At 43.5% G+C, this 19,978-nt stretch overlaps 1 protein-coding gene and 1 long non-coding RNA gene across 3 annotated transcripts in view; both read left to right on the top strand.

Annotated features, from left to right (window-relative positions):
* The window catches only part of LOC135400181 (pre-rRNA-processing protein TSR1 homolog), an 83,395-nt gene that overhangs the window by 3,972 nt on the left and 59,445 nt on the right, over positions 1–19,978 (top strand). Inside the window, exons 3-6 of the mRNA XM_064631919.1 lie at positions 2,469–2,555; positions 8,674–8,786; positions 11,400–11,478; positions 15,035–15,151. Of these exons, the coding sequence (XP_064487989.1) occupies positions 2,469–2,555; positions 8,674–8,786; positions 11,400–11,478; positions 15,035–15,151 (396 nt within the window). The remainder of the gene's footprint in view (positions 1–2,468; positions 2,556–8,673; positions 8,787–11,399; positions 11,479–15,034; positions 15,152–19,978) is intronic.
* On the top strand, positions 12,206–13,817 carry LOC135400183 (uncharacterized). 2 transcript variants are annotated; one of them, XR_010424549.1, is made up of 3 exons: positions 12,206–13,436; positions 13,523–13,638; positions 13,701–13,817. It is a non-coding gene; the product is annotated as an uncharacterized LOC135400183 (long non-coding RNA). The 2 variants fall into 2 exon arrangements; XR_010424548.1 differs by having other exon boundaries at positions 12,206–13,638.

Raw genomic sequence — 19,978 nt, 5'->3', positions numbered from 1 at the left:
TTATAAAGTCCGTCCTACGCAACACTGCATTCTATGCATCCACCTATGCATTGCATAATTGTTCCGAAGCATAATTGCTGCGCTGGTGTGTCGTTGCACCAGTTTCGGGGGATAGCCGAGCATCGTTCACGTTCCAATTCAGAATTGGCCACAGTACAGTGAATGCCGTTGTAATGGACACTGGAACAGCAATTCTGATTAAATAAAAAGCAAACTCGGTCCGTATCCAGAGCGTCACCTTCTCCTTCTGCCGGCAGCAGACGCCGTTGGTCGTCAGAATCTGTGCCTGGAGGACAAGATACTGTATAAGTAGTAATTTTCGCGAGGACCTATTTTTCGCGAAATTCGCGAACGCCCTTTTTTCATGAATTTAAAGTCCCGCGAAATATTCGAACCAATGACAGAAAAATATGTGAAAGAAATATGTAAGAAATTTTACCCAGGACGCTGAGGCAACTTATGTATACGGAGTTTCTTACACTGTTACACTGCATTGCCTCGCAAAGTGTTCAGTTCGCCGCTGCAACTGGAGACTGTAGTCCCGCCTTGACGTATGAATCCCGCGCGAATGTAAGCCTCCCGTGATTCCGGTTCCTTGTAAGCCTGGATCATCCAGCAAGCGCGTATGCACTCTGACACACGTATAGACCTTTGGAAAAGTTGTCGCATCACTACCAAGTGCTAATCGCACCAGCTCGGTGCGATGACAGGAATGACGGGAGACAGGGCAATTGGGCAATGGCACAGATACAAGCTGAGTAGGACCCCCTAATCGCATCCCTTGCAGTCAGAACTGCTCAAAAGGAAGACAAATTGAACGAGTTACCCAGTTGTGATACCTTTTATTAGCTTCCTCCAGGAAGTTCAAGGTGGATGGCCCCTAAGATGCAGGGTGGACGCAGCGCGGTACCGCGAATTTAAGGTTCCGCAAATAATTGCCTGATCCTGGCTTCTCACAAATTCGCGAATTATTGAGCCCGCGAATTTAAGCACTTATACAGTATCCGGCTGCCTCGACTGCCGCTCAGGAGACCAGAAAGGGTGCTGCGGCGAAAAGCGCTGGTTATGTGGTACCAGAGAGCGGTGACGTTCCCTGCCACCTGAGCATCAGCCGGCAGAAAGCTGACTCATGAATACATGGTTACCTGCAGTGACTTGTGATGGCTTGTCACAGTCACATATTTGAAACCAGATTGTTTAATGTTTGAGGAATATTCGCAGGAAGTGTTTCTAAGTCAGCGAAAAACATTGTTATGATGGAAAAATTTTGATGCTGTTCATTCTCATCTATCGTCATTGCCATCATAGTTTAGTGACACTTTTAAGCATATGGTGAAAGTGACATTCGCTTGGGAGCAGTGCACTTCACGAAAATGATATGGCATAACACTATTGGGGGTCAACATCCTGTGATCCTCTCCACTGCTCTAGTGGTTTTTGTTACTAGGGGTTTGTCAGGCTAGTCGTTGCTCACTTTCCTTCAGTAAAAATCGCGATTTTAAAAACCCAACAGAAAAAAAAAAAAAAAAACGTGACTTTCCGTGTCGAGTCCATGGACTACAACATATTAAATAGAGCCATATATTTAGTGGGTTGCATGTGGTTCCTCAACCCCTTCAAATCTTTGGGAAAGAGATCATTTGTTGAAAAGAAAGGTACTGACAAGCTATGTGTCAAGCCACACAATATTTACAATGTCCGCCAACATACTTTGCACACGATTCTGCAGTTTAGGGTGCCTCAACACGTGTGCTTTACAGAGGGTGCGAGTATCGAGGCACCCATTTCTTGACTTGTTTGTAGCGCCACCTGTAATGCATGCAGTGGATTGTATGCTTGTGTGTGTGGAGTCGGTTGTGGCCAAAAGGAAATTGATACTGTTTATTTGGCAGCTTCACCATTACACACGCTGTTTTTAAAAACAGTCCAAATACCGGGAATGCTCATATCTGATCAGTAAAGTCCACACCGGCATACACAATGATTTAAAAACAAATGTGGGATGGTTAAAAAGAGAGGATGCTATGCCTCCTTGGTGCTTAAATAGACTTAGGCAGACATTTTCACATAATTCTGATTACAGAATCTGGATGCATTCTGAAACGTCATTAATTGTTTCGTTTTTAAACTGTTGTATATGCCGGTGTGGATGTTAATGATTAAATACGCTGTTTCGATAACAGGTTCCTGAAAACGCTGCTTGTACTTAAGTAACTGAGGTGCTTAAATGATGGCATCTCCCTTCGACGTCTGAAGCAATACTAAGGTTTTCATTCATCCGTCTTTTGCTAAATGACAGTTCAGTTCTTATCCACCGAGAAGGATATGGCCTTATGATATGAAGCCTCAACAAACTTTGTGTTGAGCAGCAAAAATACACCTTTCATTTTGCACTTGCAGCACTTCTACTTTGTTTTCTTTGTTGTGTATGGTCTTGCATCAGAAACAGTCGTTAATTTTGGTTCCAGTTGCAACAGATAAGAAGAAATAAGCGTCAAGAGGCCTCCGAAAGAAAACGAACTTTGGGAGGCTGTGGAGTCCCGCCCTTCCTCACGGTGAGTGCGTAGACCAACTACCAGCAATGCTTACTGTTTATCAAGCATACCTTCTTATTGCTTCGGTAGGCTTATTTATGAGCAATCAACTTGTTAGTTCCATACTTCCTCAACTATTCTATTAGTATTAGATTGGTCCACGAACGGGTAAGGTCTTCACTATCTGCTTTAAAGGAACAGTGAGATGACATTTAATGTCGCTCGAAAGCCTATTTAATTCGTCAAGTTATCCATCAGGATCCACCATGGAAAATATTTTTGCTCTGCGGTGTATTACAACTGCGCAATCAAGTTTACAAAAACAGTCAAAGAAAGCAGCTGCGGACAGCTGACGTGAACCTCGGATGATGTAAGAAAGTCCAAGTGCCTTTTTTTTTCCTTGCTTCTTTTTTTGTCCCAGCTCACGCGCCAGTTATACCTGCTTGAGCTGTGTCGCTCTACGTCACAGGTCATGTGCCAGGACCGTGTTTTGTCGCGACGTCCTCTCGTTCTGCGATGCATTGTTTTCATGAGGGAAGAGAACTTTAAAGGTGTACGGAACAGTGAGGTCTCACACACGATCTGTAAGTCACCAGCACTTGCCATTTTTTCGCAGGTGCTCATTTTATTCATTGCAGAACACGCCACAGCGGGAAAAAAGCGGGGGTCACCGCAGTGCCGCTTTAAAGTAGCGTAACTCGGCTTAGAATAATCTCTGTTGGCGGAACCATTGAAATATGCCTATTTCAATGAGAATGATATTAAGCTTAGCTAAGGTAGCTAAGAATTCTAGAGTGTTGGAACCTGTAAATCATTCGAAGACGCTTTGAGATGCTGTGTGCATTAAAGCAACATTCACATGCGTGGATGAGGATTTTTGACATCCGCATCTGGCCTGCATCTGCGCACAACACATCCACATCTGATCCGCAACAGCAACCAACTTCTACATCCGCATCCGACCCGCAAAATCCGCGTCTCCCACGGAACGCAGAGATGGTTTAGTCTCTGGGCTCGATATACCTAGCCAATTTTCCAGGAAATAAACTTTATTTCCTGGTGGCACAAAGCAGCACAGGAAAAAAAAGAAAAGGAGAACAAAAACTGCTGTCACCGAACTTCGTCCACACAGGCGACTCCCTCTCTCATGTTCTGACGGTGAAAACTCCGCAGTGGCGTAGCTTTTGTGGCGAGGGCAGGTCCTGAGCGTCCATGATGCCACCAAAGGATACACGACAACGAGCACAGAATTAGCTGCCGCGAAAGAATACATGGTGCCAAGCACAGATTTCACAGCACACTGAGTGGAACGCAAGATCGGGTCCAAACGCGCACCTCGATTCGGGACGCCAGAGGTCTCATCTCCCAGTTATGAGAGCAGCTTGCGTTTATCTTGGAAGTCGTGTTGGGTGCCTAGTGCGAAGAAAATTGGTGGTGCAATCTCGCGGTTTATTTGCATCAGATCTGCCGCCGATCTGCTCCATTAACAACGGCATCCGATCCGATCCGATCCTCAGATCACAACAAGCGTCCATATCACGGTGTAATATAAAGAGAGGCGATGGCACCGATGCCAGCAGAGCGTCCAGATAATGTTCGCTTTCAGGACCCCTTGCCTGATTGCCATCTCACCGTGCGCAAGGTAGCTACCGAGGCCAAGAGCCGAAGACCCTCACTTGCAACGCCGGGAGAGACGAAGGTCACATATGGCTGTACTCTCAGTCCTACTGTGCATGGAGAGATGGCGATCAGATTAGGGGGCTCAGGCGACGAACACTATCTGGATGCGGCCTTTGCATGGTGAGACGAGAGAGTGTCATCACCTGTTATCTTTATCTTTCACTGTGGTCCATATTTAATCCGAACCTGCAAGTTTCCTGTGGATATCCGCTTCCATCCGCGGATGGTGCAGGGCTTTAGTGTGCATTGTTCAATCTCCTATTGCAGCACAACTGCAAGTTGAGTAGAATCATTTCAAAGGACACGCATTGTCATGGACAATAATTGATAATTTTTATTAATAATTGAATAATTGATGATTAATCAAGTTTGAATTGCCAACAACAACTTTATTTTGAGATGATGAATGGGGAGTTTCGTCGCTTTGAATTGTCATAGGTCATCTGCCATATAGTTTTTACTGATTACCTGCCAATTCAATTATACTTCAATGTAAATCAGCTGCAAAAAATGTGAAATCTGCTAGTATGGTGTAATGTTAGCATCTGAGGGGTGTGTTCCTTCAGTCCCTCAATCATAACATGCAACTGGATGTTTATCCCTTCTGTGTTTCAATGTCCTCAATTACTATACAAGAGTTGTTCAAGTTTGACCAAAATTTTTGGTCGAGAAAAATCAGTGAGTAAATGGAATTGAATGAAACTTTCGGGGGATGAAGCGCAATCCTTCTCGGGTCAGCGGCAGGTGCCGTGGGGGCGAGCAGTGTGCATATCAAGTTCCTTGTGAAGGAGAACGTAAAACCAGCTGAGATTTTGCGAAGATTACAGGCACAGCACAGGGAACAAATGATGTCAAGAGGAAGAGTGTATGAATAGTGGGGACAATTTTGCGAAGGACAGAATACGGTGACGAATGAACTACATAGGCACGTTCGTCCGACTCACGTCCGAGTCACGCCGGTGAACACCGCAGGCGTTTAGTAAGCCATCCTCGAGAAGTGGTGAGTATCAGTTTGGGACATCGAAGATAGACCGAAAGTCAGGGGACGGCATCCGTATTCACGTACACGCACTGGCTTGATGTAACGGGAGAAAACAAAATTTAAGATGACGTTTCGATGCCTATTTGGGCATCATCATCAGAAGAAACCATACGATACGTCATCCGAGCCTCGGTACTTATACCTTTCTTACTATACAGGGTGTTCAAAATTTAGCTTTCACTAGCACTTTATAAATAGGCAAACAAAAGAAAACTGGTGCTACTTTTTCTGTTCCTTGAGTAAGAAACAGGTGCTACATAATTAGCAGCACCTGTTTCTTACACAGCGTAAAGTTATCATCCGGTTTCCTGTCATCGCTGTGTTTGCGTAGCGCTCGTGAAAGCTTAATTTTGAACACCCTGTATGTGCTTATACCTTTCAAACCCAGCCACACTCTGCGTAATATTTTGTTCCACCTCAAAAACTCTGTGCCCCATATGGACCAACCTGGTGCTGTGTACGGACTGGAATGTGAACGGTGTACTACATGCTACGTGGGAGAAACCAGAAGAAAGAAGGCAACGAGATAGAAAGAACATCAGCAACAGATAGCAAAGCCACCGGCCGAGAATTAATTTCGCCAAACTCGCTGAACATGTACTAAAAACAGCTCATTCTTTCAACTTGCACAATGTAGCAACCTTGGCACGTGAGCACAGATGGGGGTAAGAAAATTTTTGGAATCTTGGCACATCCACTCTGAAGCAGAGGTGGGGAGTAACGCATTACAAAGTACTAGTGCGTTACATTTCACTAATGAGTCATGGTAATGCATTACATTTTGCAGGAAATTAATGAGTTATGTAATGTCATTACATTTTTACCAAGTGACGAGCAGCGGCATTACGCATTACTGAGGGTTCAGGAACAACATTCCTTCACTGTATAAACTCTAAAGAATTGTGAAAATTGTTGTTGTTGACAAGAAGGTCACACTCGCACCCACAGAGAGCACAAAGGAAGGATTATTGACCTGTAGGTTTAACACCTGTCAAGATGTCACATACAGACTTGTGCCCGTTACTCGAAAAAAGTAATTGATTACCGTTACCATTACTTCTACGGAAAAAGTAATTTATTACCGTTACCAATTGCTCGACTCCAAATGTAATTGAGTAATGAATAGAAAAGTAATGCGTTACTTCGGTACCGCGTACCACTCTGCATTCACGCAGATTATGCCCGTCTTTGTGTGCCTCCGAAAAAAAAAAGGTTCAACAGCGGAATTGCTGAAATAACACGAAAAACAAACACGTGTAGGGCAAGTAGATCTGTACACGTACTGTATTTATCACCGGGGCAGACATTGACCCGATTGTGGAAGAGCGTTGCGTGGAACTTCCCCATGACTCACTAAACTTCCAAAGCTTCAGGTACCACCACACTGGAGCAGGAAGAGATTAGGGACAGAACCCTGAAATTCCAGAACGTTATTACAATGACCTCCGCTTGCTATAGTAGAACGGCCCAACAAAGGCTGACGGCAGGAGGGGCTTGACCGGCTTGACTTGGGGCACAACCTCTGAAAGATAAGTTAATCTCTGCTGGAAAAGTAATTGATTTCTCCGAAAAGTAATTGATTACTCGAAAAATTACTCAAAAAAGTAATTGATTACAAGTAACGCAATTACTAGTAACGCGTTACGTACAACTCTGGTCACATGTAGTCTTTCCACCACATTCTCTCTCCCTCTTTTTGGTCAAAGGAGGGTGAATGTAGGAGAAAATAGCCTCGAACAAGTGACAAAGTACCAAGGGATTGGCTACATTGGACTTGCACTGTGTAAAAGATAAAAGGTCACCGACAAGAATAAGAGGGACTTGCGCCGCCACAGTCCCACACAGATCACGTGTCCGACAAGGAGGTCTCATATGATTCCTTCTTCAAAGTGAAAAGGGGTTGTCCCATCCCTCCTGACGAGTTGAAACGTTGGAAATCCGAAGCCTGGAATCCCTAGGTAGCTACCCGACAGTCTGGAAGATGTCTTTGTACACCATCATTTCATCATCTGTTTCAACTAAATGAGTGGTGCTTATTATAAAGTTTTCTGTCAAAGTAATTCAAAAGTAATGGCATTAGTAACGCATTACCTACCACGCAAAAGCAATGAGTAACGTTAGTGCACTACAAAATAAAAGCAATTTCCCCACCTCTGCTCTGGAGATAATGCATAATGCATTGAAACAAAAGTCATAGGCGTCCTCTTCCTGTGTGCTACAAGGTCATGTCCAAGGTATAAGTACCAAGACTAAGATGATGTTTCGTATTGTTTCTTCTGATGATGATGCAGAATAGGCATCGAAATGTCATATTAAATTTCGTTATCTTCTGATGTGTCCAGCCAGTAATGTGTGTATGTGAATACTCAGTTTGAGACATTGCAGCCCAGCGTAATATTAGTGTCGGCAGTGTGGAGTCAGTCATTCATGAACACTTTCTGTTCCGCAAAGTCTGTGCAAGACGGGTTCCCCTGACATCTCACTTGTTACGGGAAGGGAGCACCCATGGCAGTCTCTGACCAGCTGCTGAATCGGTTTCAGTTCAAGGGGGTCAAATTTTTGCAATCAATCCTCATTTGTGACGAAACCTGGATGCATCATTTCACCCCAGAGACAAAAAGAAGCAGCATGGAATGGCGATATAAGACTGACCCACTACAAAAGAAAAGCAAGATGCAGTCGTCTGCTGGGAAGTTCATGGGAACTGTCTTCTGGGACATGCCGGGTGTCATCCATGTGGGCTTCTTAAGATGCTGTGCAAAATGCAGTTCTCAAGAAAAGGCCTGGGATGTCGTCTGGAAGGGTCATTCTTCTTCGTGACAATGCCCAGCCTCACACGGCGAATTTGACGGTAGCAACCCTGGCCGAAATGCTGCTGGGAGGTCTTGCCCCATGCCCCTTAGAGCCCAGATTTAGCCCCAAGCAATTACCATATGTTTGGGCCCCTTAAAGAGCACCTTGGAGGAAAGATGTTCCATGCAGATGGAGCCCTCCAAGAAAGATTTCCTGCAGTGGCTATGACAGCCGTCCACTTCTTTCTATGCCAAACCATGCAAGAACGTGTTAAGAACTATGCAAGAACGCTGCATCAGAACGTTGCCACGCGATGGCAGCAGTGTCTAGAAGTGCACTAGATGTGCATGTTCTTTTTGTGCAAGGATGAATACTTAGAAAAACTGACATAGTTTGGTGCTTCCTGAATTTTCCACTATATTTGAAGAAATTAATGTCTCGGTCATCCTTGAACAACGCTTTTAGTTTGTATGTGAAAATCTGTTACACTGCGTACAAAAGTTCATGTGACAAAATGGGGCTCACCCTCTGATGCTGCTTGAAAATAAAAACAAAAAGCTTCGTGCTTGGCACTTGGTCCCATACCTATTCCCATACCTATTGTACATGATGGTATCGTTGCAGGCAATAATACCGGTGAACTGTACTGCTGATCCAAAAAGACTGCTTGATGCCATCAAGAGCTGTGACCCAGAAGCCATTGTAACTCACAGTGCTCTTGGATATTGTCATATTAGGTGAGTAATATATTTGGTAAATGTGGTGTATATGGACCTGCATTTTAAATATGTTATTGGCTTCAACTACAAGTTTCCAACATAGTGTAAAGGCAAGTGCCATTCCATGTGCAAAGTAAGAAGGCATTCTGACCAAACATGAGCACATGTTGCATAATCCCACATGATTTTATTTAAGACAGCAATTGTCGCTCAGCAGTTACCAAGCAAGCACATGTCCGCTGGAATGGAAATGACGATGTTTCATGTTATGCCAAACAAAGCCAAGGGATGGTGGTACTGCTAACAAACTATGTATTTTGGAAATTGATATTTGGGTGCTTCAAGGTGCCCCAAAACACATGTTTCTGTTCTCCAAAATTCATATATCGATGCTTCAAAAATTGCTCCCAAATTACATTTTGGAAGTAGCACCGCTGGTTCATACCTTGAAGGATTTCCTTGTGTTTCCTTGCATGTTGTGCATATTGCGTTCTATGCATATACGTTCTACGCATATTATTTTCTTCAAAAAGTATTAAAAGTATTTGGGCCAGTTGGTTGTGCATACAAAAATCAATAAAAACCCCATTGCGGGGTATGTTGAAGGATGAACACAGACAACGCAATTACTTTCTTTGTTTCCCTGATCATTAACACGTATGCTATATTTGTTTTGTTTTTTTGGTAATGAACAGGTTTGTTACACTGATTGTACTAAAAGTGATAGAACTACGGAAAAAGATGACACACAGGTCTCTGTGGATTTAGAGTGTTGCTACAATGCCTGAATACCAACAAACCCTGTTTGATGATTTAGGTATACATTGACTGGTAATGAAGCCCTCTGTTTCATGCTTACTCAGCCAAGTCCCCATGGTTTAAAACACCGGCATAAAATATCTGCCATGGCCAATGCCACTGTTGAGGAGTACAAAGTGTATCGATGACATAAGGAGCTAGAATCGGGAGCCCACTTTGACTTAAACCAATCATAAGTATCACAGCCACTATATTGAGCTTATAAAAGGTATCCAGACAATGTCATTTACCTGCCCAGAAAAGTATCTTATGTATAGCAAAGCTGTTCGATATAAGTAACTTTTGGCAGCATCAGGGTCACGGAGTAGAATTAAGTTCCATAATACTTTCCAAAATTATTCTAACATTATTGCGAGGATCGCCACCAACAGAACTGATTCGAGTAAAACTGCTGATAAAGGTACATTTCCTGAAATTTTCTGCTTGTTACACAAAAGAGGACACACACAGCTATATATGCACTTTTTAATATTCTATCAAAACTAGTTTCACAACTTCCTTAGTTGTCTCCCATGGCCAGGATCTAAGCTGACCTTCCACAAGAGCCTAAAAAGCCTGAAATAATCACAGATAGAAGAGTGTTTTTAGTCTGTGGGGCTTCAACGGGAACTGAACTTGAGGCCAGTATCTTAAGATGGGAACATGACCTTGAGTCACAGGGCGACAAGTACCACAAGTAGGCACAACACAGACATGGAAGACTCAGTGTTGCCAGTCCTATGTATTCCGTGTCTGTGTTGGCCCTACTTACTATCCTCCGACTCGAATACCTACCAGCTTGGTTGCATCCTCCGTCTGTGTTGATCAGTATACTGTAAACATATTTTTATTCGCGATGTATTAATTTTTGCGAATCGTGCATTCAGTCAATTGCGGAGTTATTTGCGATTATTTAATTTTGCGATTCCAGAATTGTTTCCTTTTGCGGGATAAATGTCAAGCTGTGTTCGCGAGTACAGGATTTTTTGTGATTGTTTAGCGGCCGTGAAATTCACGAAAATTAATACATCCCGAATAAAAATACGTTTACAGTATTAAAAGGGTTGTGACACTTTGATAGACACACTTCATTACATGATGCACGCATTGTACAGCACTACAGAGTATTGGCAAAAAAAAAAAGGAAAAAAGAATTATTCTTCTACGTGTCGTACTTGGGAAGATACAAACCCTCGAACACGCGCCCGACTACGGCACAGATGTCAGAGACCTCATAGCTGTGTCCACTCCCGTTGGTAATCGTAAGCCTCTATTGCGCCTCACCTCCTCACCTGCCTCACTGCTTCACTCGTGTCATTGTGTGTTGTGATGTCAGAGGCGGGCAAGTTTTGGTATCCCTGGTGCCAACTTTCTACTTTTCTATTACTCTCTTCGCTGTAAAACTTGGAATCCAAGCTCACATCGGTGCAAAGGACCGTCTTTTACGTTTATCTGGGATAACCTGGGAGGACATCTCGCAACCCCTTTTACCTTAATAAATGGACCCTCGTGCTTTCATACTTCTTGAAAATCAGATTTTATTTTGGAAGCCATAAAATAATGTAAACTTGGGCAATATCTTGGGGGAAGAGGGGAAAGATGCTTCTCACGTTTCAGATAAACGCGACTGTGCTGAATGTGCAGTGCCTGCCATTCTTCCCTGCCTGTATTACTGGCTGCACTTTGGAAAGTTACTTTCAAGGGTTTCCGTTTCTTTTCTTTTGTTTTATCATATCTGATCATGCAAATTGCGGGGAGGGGGGAACGGGTATTACTAGGTTTAATCCTGGAATACAGGGTTGTCTGTTCTTTCAAGGGTATTTTCACTTGCAGTCTTCCCAGGTTCAAGAAGAGGTTTTCGTTTGTGGTGCCCAAACCTGGAGACCTGTATTCCACTCTTGATGCTGCAAAGGTGAGTTGTTTAAAGCACGTAGACGTTAGCAGCACAGCCAACTTCCATCGTGTAATGACAGCCACCACTGCACGAGCGTATGCCGGATCCGCGCGCATTGGTGGAGGAAGGAGAGGGCTATGACAACTGCCAGTGAAATGAAAACATTGAATATCTAGAGCAGAGACACTGATCAATAAGGCAGGCTTTCGATTTGGCATATGTACTCCTGTATTTTGCACGCACCTTCAAAAAAGAAAGAAAGTCTGAAATGTTGGGCGTATGCAACTTACTGAGGGGCATTCGTGGAACGATTTTCGAACAATGCAATAGTGTCTTTTCCAGCAGATAATGAGTAACAATACACAAACTCAACAGTGCCTTTTGTGTGCTATATATAGGTAGGGCCTGACTTTTTAGGGTTAAACCCGTATCCGCCCGATATTTACCCCCCGAACGAAATCTGTAAAATTCGGGTTTAACCCGAATCTACCCGAAAACATCCGGGTCGCGTGGCACACTCATAAGCGTGCATTAAAATAAAGTTTGATAACATTGCTAAACATTAGTTCCACGTTAAGACAAATTTTTATTAAACAATAAAAAATCACCCGAATTCCTGACGACAGAATATGCCGTAACGGGATTTAACCCGAATACACCCGAATTTTCCAATGAAAAATATCGCCCAATATTTACCCCCCGAATTTGGCCAAAAATAAAACCCGAAAAAGTCAGGCCCTATATATAGGGAGTGAATTTTTCGGGTTAAATGCCTTTCTCAGATTCAGGGGGTAAAAATCGGGCGCTATTTTTAAAACTGTAATTCGGGGAGAAATCGGGCGATAATTGTGCCTTCGGGGGTTATCGGGTGTTTTTGTTTCTCCTCTTGTCTATTAAGTCCATTCGTAATCTCTCTCTCTCTCTGGCTTCTTTCTTTTTTTTTTTTTTTGTGGGCTTGTGACCTTCAGCGGTAATCCCCGAAGGCATAGACAGTGTTTACATACATACGTGTATTGCTGGGAACGTAAGTGACCCATTCTTACATGCGTTACACGTGGCGACCTTTGTTCGTCTTCAGTGGAAACGTCACTCGAGGATTTCATAGTGACTGGAATTCGGGGAGAAATCGGGTTTAACCCGAAGTGGTTGGAGGTCAGTTCGGGGGGGAATAACCGGGCGGAATCGGGTTTAACCCAAAAACGGCACTCCCTAACTATATACAGTTGAACCTCCATATAACGAACATCGCTTAAATTGTCTACTTAAAGGGGCAATAAACAGGTATACGAGGCGCACTTTTTTTAAATACATTGTGATACGTTGCCGAAGGTGAACATTCTAAAAAAAATTTTGTTGCAGAAGATTAAATAATGGCTCCAAACCGGCTGAATATTGACTGCACTCACGACACAATTTTGACGCCACGCATCATCATCCATTTAGAATGTGGGACGCTTATACATTAATTTAGTTATAATATCGAGAAGTGAGGTCAATTCTAAACATATTCCCACTTGTCCAGTCCAAGGTAGCCAGTTCAAACTGTACCAAAACCCCTCAATATTCTATTTCACGTGCACACTATGTTTTCTTTGCTGTATTGCTCCGCGAGGTAACTACGATGTTCCCGCAACTGGTGCCCTCACGAACTGCTGGTTGTCTCAGTGGGGTCCGTCATTGGCAAGGAGAGCGAAATCTCCCCCAACGCCAGCGCCTAGAATTCGGTGTTGCTATATGCTGGAATATACTGACGTGACCCAGTTCCATGGATAAGGAGAGGCTCGCGCGGATTATGCTCTTTGAATGGCATTGTTTCGCGTTAAAGATGCTCGCTAGAAGCAGAAGAATTTCATATTTGGACATCGTGAGCTACGTTCTTTCAGGAAGTCGTAGCCATCCGAGCCAAAATGTACAGCATTCTCTTGGCTGGGACACACAAACAGTTCGCGACAGCAAAAGGAGTTAAGAAAGACGTGGTGAGCAAACATTTATTGCACGAAATGTACCGAGATTCTCTGTTTGATGAAAAGACAGTCTCTCAGAAGCAGTGCACCATCCACAGTATAAAGCAAACCATGTACACCATTTCGAGACTCAAGAAGAGCTTGGTCCCCTACGACGACAAGCGCTATCTCGTGGATGCCGTACACTCCTTCCTTTACGGAAGCTGCGAATACGGTAAGCTTTCCTAGTGTTTTGACGTGTATAGGATTACGATGGTACTCTCTCTCTTTGTGTAGCATCGGAAAACCCGGAAGAGAACCCGAGAGCGTCAACGTCAGGCATCGACTGACCGTTGAACAAAGAGCAAGTCCTTCGTGCACGCGTATATAATCGAGAATAAAAGTTCTAGTCCAGATATGCTTCTCTCTCTCTCTCAGACAGGAGAAGCACGGTGTTAAGGAATATGAAACTACTGCGCACCACTCTTGCGCACAGGCACATTATGTGCATGAGCTTGCATTCTCGTTTTCGTTTGGAGCAGTAAAGTCTACTTGCTCCTGCTGTCTGTCGTCCTTGCCCCTCCTCAACATTATATGTACACTGGTGCCGAAACCTAGGAAGAGGACATTCCAAGGCTTGCAGGATGACGGAACTGCAGGAACAAGCCACGAAGGCCTTGCTTTTGTCTGAGAGGAAATTCCTTCATCAGCGGTTGACAACCGTGCTCAATGAGGCCGAACGCCTGCTCAAGACGACCGATGTTCACGCGGACCATGCTGGCCGTTGTGAACTACTGACCAAACGTATCAGGACGTTCGCTACTTCTCTGGGAGAAGTTGACAGAAAATCTGGAGACCTCGTTCACCGTTGAACAACCTTAAGCAGAATTTGACAAGGTATTGGAATATCAAGACCGCGTAGCCTCGATATCATGCTTATTAAGGGGAAGCTTTGTGCCTCAGCCCAGCTTCAAGACCCCCTCTGGTCCCCCCTCGAAGAGCGCGGCGACAGTCCAGACCAGTCCTGCTGCGCCTCCGGGAGGTACTGGTGATACGGAGTCAGGATCTGTTCTGAACTCTACTCGTCATCCTAATTTGCCGAAGCTAGAGCTCATCAAGTTTGACGGCAGTATGGAGGAGTTCTGGATCCGCTCTGAGTCCATCGTGCACCGTAATTCATCGTTGTCCAACAGTGAAAAGACGTCGTATTTGGCGTCTGTCCTCAAAGGAGAAGCCGCAGCTTCCGTCAGAGGGCTTCAGCTTACAGGCGACATGCATGACAGTGCTGCCAAATGCTACAGGATCGATTCGGGAATCCAGACTCGCTCATACAGTTCCATCTGAAGCGACTGTTAGCCATTCAGGATGTAACGTTCGTCCCGAATCCTGGAGTTCGTCCTGGGCATAATAATTGGAAAATGTTCGCCGACCTGTTTTGTGTCCCCTTTAAAATATTATTTCTGTTGCACGTACATTTCTCTATAGACACCAGTGCATTTGCACTAAGCAATGCTCAGTGGCACTGGCATCCACATAGGCCGTGCATTTGCGTGTCACAGGTTTGCCTCATGGTGGCTGTGCACTACAAATGCAGCATTCAAAACCCTATGTGTACTTTTGATTTTTTTCAGGTTGCAGACAGCGTCATCTTGCTGTATTCTCTTCCAAGCGGCTATGACGATGTTGGCAACACTACCATCTCTGCATTGTTTGCACAGGGCTTGCCATCTCCCGTTCATGTCGTGCAGGTGAGTGGAAAGAAATTCAAACGTGCAAACATTGAGACCACCTGCTGCGAGGACAATTGTCAGGCATTCACATGGTCTGGAAGTGAGTGTTCGTAGGGTCTCCCTAGGTTCCTGGCTACATCCTGTCTAGCAAGTGGCAGCGCATTTTCTCTGGCCTCTCCCTCATTATTTAGTGTGCCTGCTGCTTAAAAAAAAAATTGTGACCATCTCATAATGTGCGCACGTAGCCAGGTTATTTGTGGATTTTTTAGGTTTTATTTGTGGTGTGGAGAAGGAGTGTAACCGGGTGCTATCGTGGGATAAAGAAAAAAGGGGCAGAATCTCTCTGTTTGGATCTTTTTTGGTTGAGCTGTGCGTTCTCTCACGTACGCATTTTTTGGGGGGGTGAGGGGGGTTCCTGAATCCCCCCAGGAACTTTCCCAGGGGGGGCCAGGCCCCCTACGGGTAGTCCACCCCAACTGACACTCAAAATGAACGTTTCGAGGGGTATCTTAAGAATCGATCGTGTGGTGGCATGCGAGTGAACATGAAAATCCTGTAAAAATTTCTCTCATAACGTCACAACATGGAATTCCTGACACCCTGCCCAACCTCTGTGTATTGGGGGGTGGGGTTGTGCCCCAGCCAGCTCCGGCAGATTGAAAGTTCTCCGCCTATGCTTCATAGTAACCGTGTAACTGTTATATAAGACATATTCATACTACGTGTAGACATATTTTTATTCGCAATGTACTAATTCTTGTGAATGGTGCATTCAGTCATTTACAAAATTATTCGCGAATACTTCATGTCACGATTCCAAGACTGTTTTCTTTCGCGAGTACAATTTTTCGCGATTTTTTAGTGGTCATGAAATTTGCAAAAATTATTACGTTTTGAATAAAAATACGTTTATGCTATCCGGACCATACATGACATTTAACGAAGAATGCCTCAGTTTCAAGTATCCCCTCTGCCTGCTTCCTAAATTGCTCATTCCTTATAAGCGTGTTTCTGGTGAATGATGAACTGGTGTGGCTTCTCATCTGGCCACACTGAGAACTCTGAGCTTGTCTGGTACTGCCTGACAGTGTTTCTTCTACATGTCGTCTGACAACCTTTCGTAAGAAAGCATGCACTCTGCTTGTCTGAACGTATGCCCACCTGCATTCATGTGTACACCATGCATGTCCTCTCCATTTCACTGGGACCTTATTAAAAGATAGCAACATACTAAAAGTGTTGAAAGCTTTCACTGTCAGGTATGAGCGCTTTTACACGTGCACCAACCAGCCCAAGTTTTAACTCCATTTCAGCTAGACATTTTTGGGAAGTGCGTGTATAAAGTGAGTGAATATGCCTCATTGTGGCAAGCCCAACAAGAGGGCTATCATCACAGGATGTTGCATGCAACAGAAATAGTTCTAATGGTTATGTTGCTTTCATATTTTCCGTAATAATTTCTGGAATGATGTTTTCTGCAGCAGTAGTGTTCATAGAAGCAGTTCTAAGCAGTTCTAACACATTACCCTAAGAAGCCTGTATGGGCCCTTGAAAACCTTTGAAAATTTTCCAAAAGTATCGATACTGTGCTTTGGTACTGAACGATTACTTTGCTTCTGTTTTCTCAGTTAATACTATTGCGAGTACAACATCCTCTACGCTACCACATCTCATTGCCGTGGGTAACATTGACATAATGTACTATGGTATCTCGAATTTAATTGATAACTTAAAGGTCAGTTCATCCTGTGGATGTGATGTTATAAACTGCAAGATGTTAAACAATACAAAATCCATTAGTGCGGAATCTCTGCATCTTATCCTGGCCCATTCATTTGCTACAGGCAACATTCCTTCTGATTGGCTAATTGGGAATGTTATTCCAGTTCACAAGGCTGCTGGTAAGCTAAATGCACGTAATTCTAGGCCCACTTCCCCCACCAGTATACCATGCAAGTTGCTCGAGCAAATTATCGTCTCGCATGTTTTAAATTTTTGGAAAGTAACATATTCTTTTTTAGATATCGGCACGGTTTTCGTAGGGGTCATACGTGCGGAACCCAGTTAGTCGGTTTAACCAACAATATAGTATTATCTAGTCTTGATTCTGGCTCACAGGTTGATGCAGTCAGTTTGGACCTTGCGAAGGCCTTTCACAGGGTATTCCACATTAAACTATTTGCCAAACTCTCACATCTCAACATAGACCCGTTTATACTTGCATGGATAAAAAAGTTTTTTAACGAATCACAAACAGTACGTTGTTACTAATTCTTCACGTTAAACATTTCATCCAGTAACATCGGGCATCCCTCAGGAATCTGTCATTGGACAGCTCCTATTTCTCATACATATAAATGATATTCCGTCAGGTGCCTCCCATAGGATACGTTTATTCGCCAATGACCGCGTGATTTACCTTACAATAGCTGACTCTCCCGAGTGATCTCGATATAGTTTCTTCTTGGTGTACTAATTATCGGATGACAATTACTAATACTAGTAAGAGTAAGGTTTTGTCCTTTGCTCGGCATCAGACTAAAGAATATAATTATCATCTTGATCCTGCCATGTTAGAATGTGTCGTCACCTACAAATACCTTGGCCTTCACTTTTCCAGCAATATGACATGGTCAGCCCATGTATCACACACTGTAGCCAATGCAAACTGGACATTAGAATTCTTGCGAAGATGAGTTCGCCTTTGCAATACCAACATTAAAAAACTAATCTTTACGACGTTTTTAAGACCAAAATTGAAATATGCTTCTCTTATTTGGGACCCCTTTCAAAATTATATATCGCGAGCATTTGAATCAGTACAAAGCCGAGCAGTCCGTTTAATTTTTAGTGATTATTCTCCGCACAGCTGCGTTTCCGTTATGCAGGGGTTATGCATATGTGTGCCGTTATAGAGCAGGAAAGCCAAGCTTCCCGTCTCGTCTCATCCTCGTAAGACCACATCATTCGCTCTTTTTCACGAAAGATATCGTAACACTGGCTTCCATGCAGATTTATTGTTAAGGCCCCTGGTTTTCTGCTGCGGCAAATTCAAAATTCTGAAGCACTGACTCGTAAGTTTTGCGATTTTCTGCGGCAAGCAGTCAACAGCTGCTTGAAAAGGGAAAGATTTTATTTTCTTGGGTGATGTGGGAACAGAATATTTTATAAATTACACATTCGAAGCAGTGTCATGGCTCAGTATTACATACATGATAAGTATCTTGGGTTGTCCACTGACAAAGGATGCCATCCGTCGCCTGTAATCATTTTATACCTGCTGAAAGATCTTTCGGCATCTACAGAATTTATAGGAACTTCATAGGTGGAAGTTGCAGCTTTTGGACACCCTTTTTGTTCGTGGGCTGTAGGCATTATTTAAGAGTCTTTAAAGGCAAACTCCCAAACATCAAATCAAACTCCCCCACTGCCACCGCTCAACTGGGAGGGACAACGTCCCTTCCTCAGTCGGAATATGCCCAATAAACTTGGGCTAACGTTATCTTAAGCTCATCTAGAATATGTCTGCGTTGGTCCTGCTGCATGGGCAATTTCGTAAAGCAGGCTTCAACTTATGCAGGGAAGCGCCAGGTGAAGCCCACTTTCAGAAGGTGTCGTTCATATTATGCGAATAGTCGGATGTTCGGAAATACGAATAATGGGTATTCGATTCGAGAATGAAATACTTCGAGCGATTGATATTTGATTCGAATTCCAAAAGTCGAATATCCGCACACCCTTAAAAATAAGGGATTCTTTGAAATTCCGTGCCAAACGAAGGATTCCGCTATATTTCGCGGAATTGCAGAAAACCCGAGGCCTTATTTACTGTCTAGTTCCGATTATAGTTCGCCACGTCTCGACCATCCTTACAAAGTAACGCGTTCATTGTGTAAACACGATTACTTTCATAAATCATTTTTACCATATGTAATTTGAAACTGGAATGACCTTCCCCGTGATATGGCTGCAGTTAGAGATCCTCACTCGTAAGGATCTTTTGTGCAGCTCAGTCATATAGCTCATTGTTACCACTTGTACGATATACATGAAGAAATCGTTTTTATCGGTCAAGGACGTTCTGTATTCTGCCTGTCATATCATCTCTCTTGTTACTACTCATCCTCGCATAAATTGTTATATTTTGACAACATATTGACATTAAGGTATTGATTGTGCTTAGTATTATTATTACATCTTCTTTTCCAGTGTTCTGATGACCGCCTCGATAATATGTAGCTTTGTCGTAATCCCTGTCAGGCAACTTGTCATTGTCAAGCAATATACTTTTCTTAGGTATTCTTATCTAATGTATATAGTGTTTCGTAACTGTTTTGATAACTTGTAGTACCGTTATTATCTCTAGCTAGGAACTCAGCCCTTTGGTCATGTAATGCCCCTGTGGGTCCTTTGACATATTCTAAATAAATAAACGCAGAAGTTAGAGCACACGAAATAACTGATTTGATGAACATTTCACCAATCTTGAAACTCTTGAAGGTGAGTGCACACCAGAGCAGTCCTTTCAGCTGCCAAGGCAAGATTGCGAGAGGACAATTATGGTGGAACGCCTATTGAATAATGGAGTCATAGCTTCAGGGTACCGTGACATCGTCAATTGGTCAGGAGACTCAGTGTAAAGGATGCAAGAATGGCTATGGCTGTGGAAGCATCTCTTCCACCATGAGAGTGCTCAGACCTTGAGGAACATACCTTTGCTATGAAGAAAATGCTACAACAAATTTTTTTGTGGTCTTGACAGACTCGCACAGGAATAACATAATTTTTAAACATTTATAACTAATACACCGGACTAGCAAAGTGACGTCCGTGTCTGTTCCACTA

The sequence above is a fragment of the Ornithodoros turicata genome, chromosome 7, assembly GCF_037126465.1.
Source record: "Ornithodoros turicata isolate Travis chromosome 7, ASM3712646v1, whole genome shotgun sequence".
Classification (NCBI taxonomy): domain Eukaryota; kingdom Metazoa; phylum Arthropoda; class Arachnida; order Ixodida; family Argasidae; genus Ornithodoros; species Ornithodoros turicata.
Note: the sequence above shows the minus strand (reverse complement) of the source record. Positions and strands in the feature narration are given on the sequence as shown.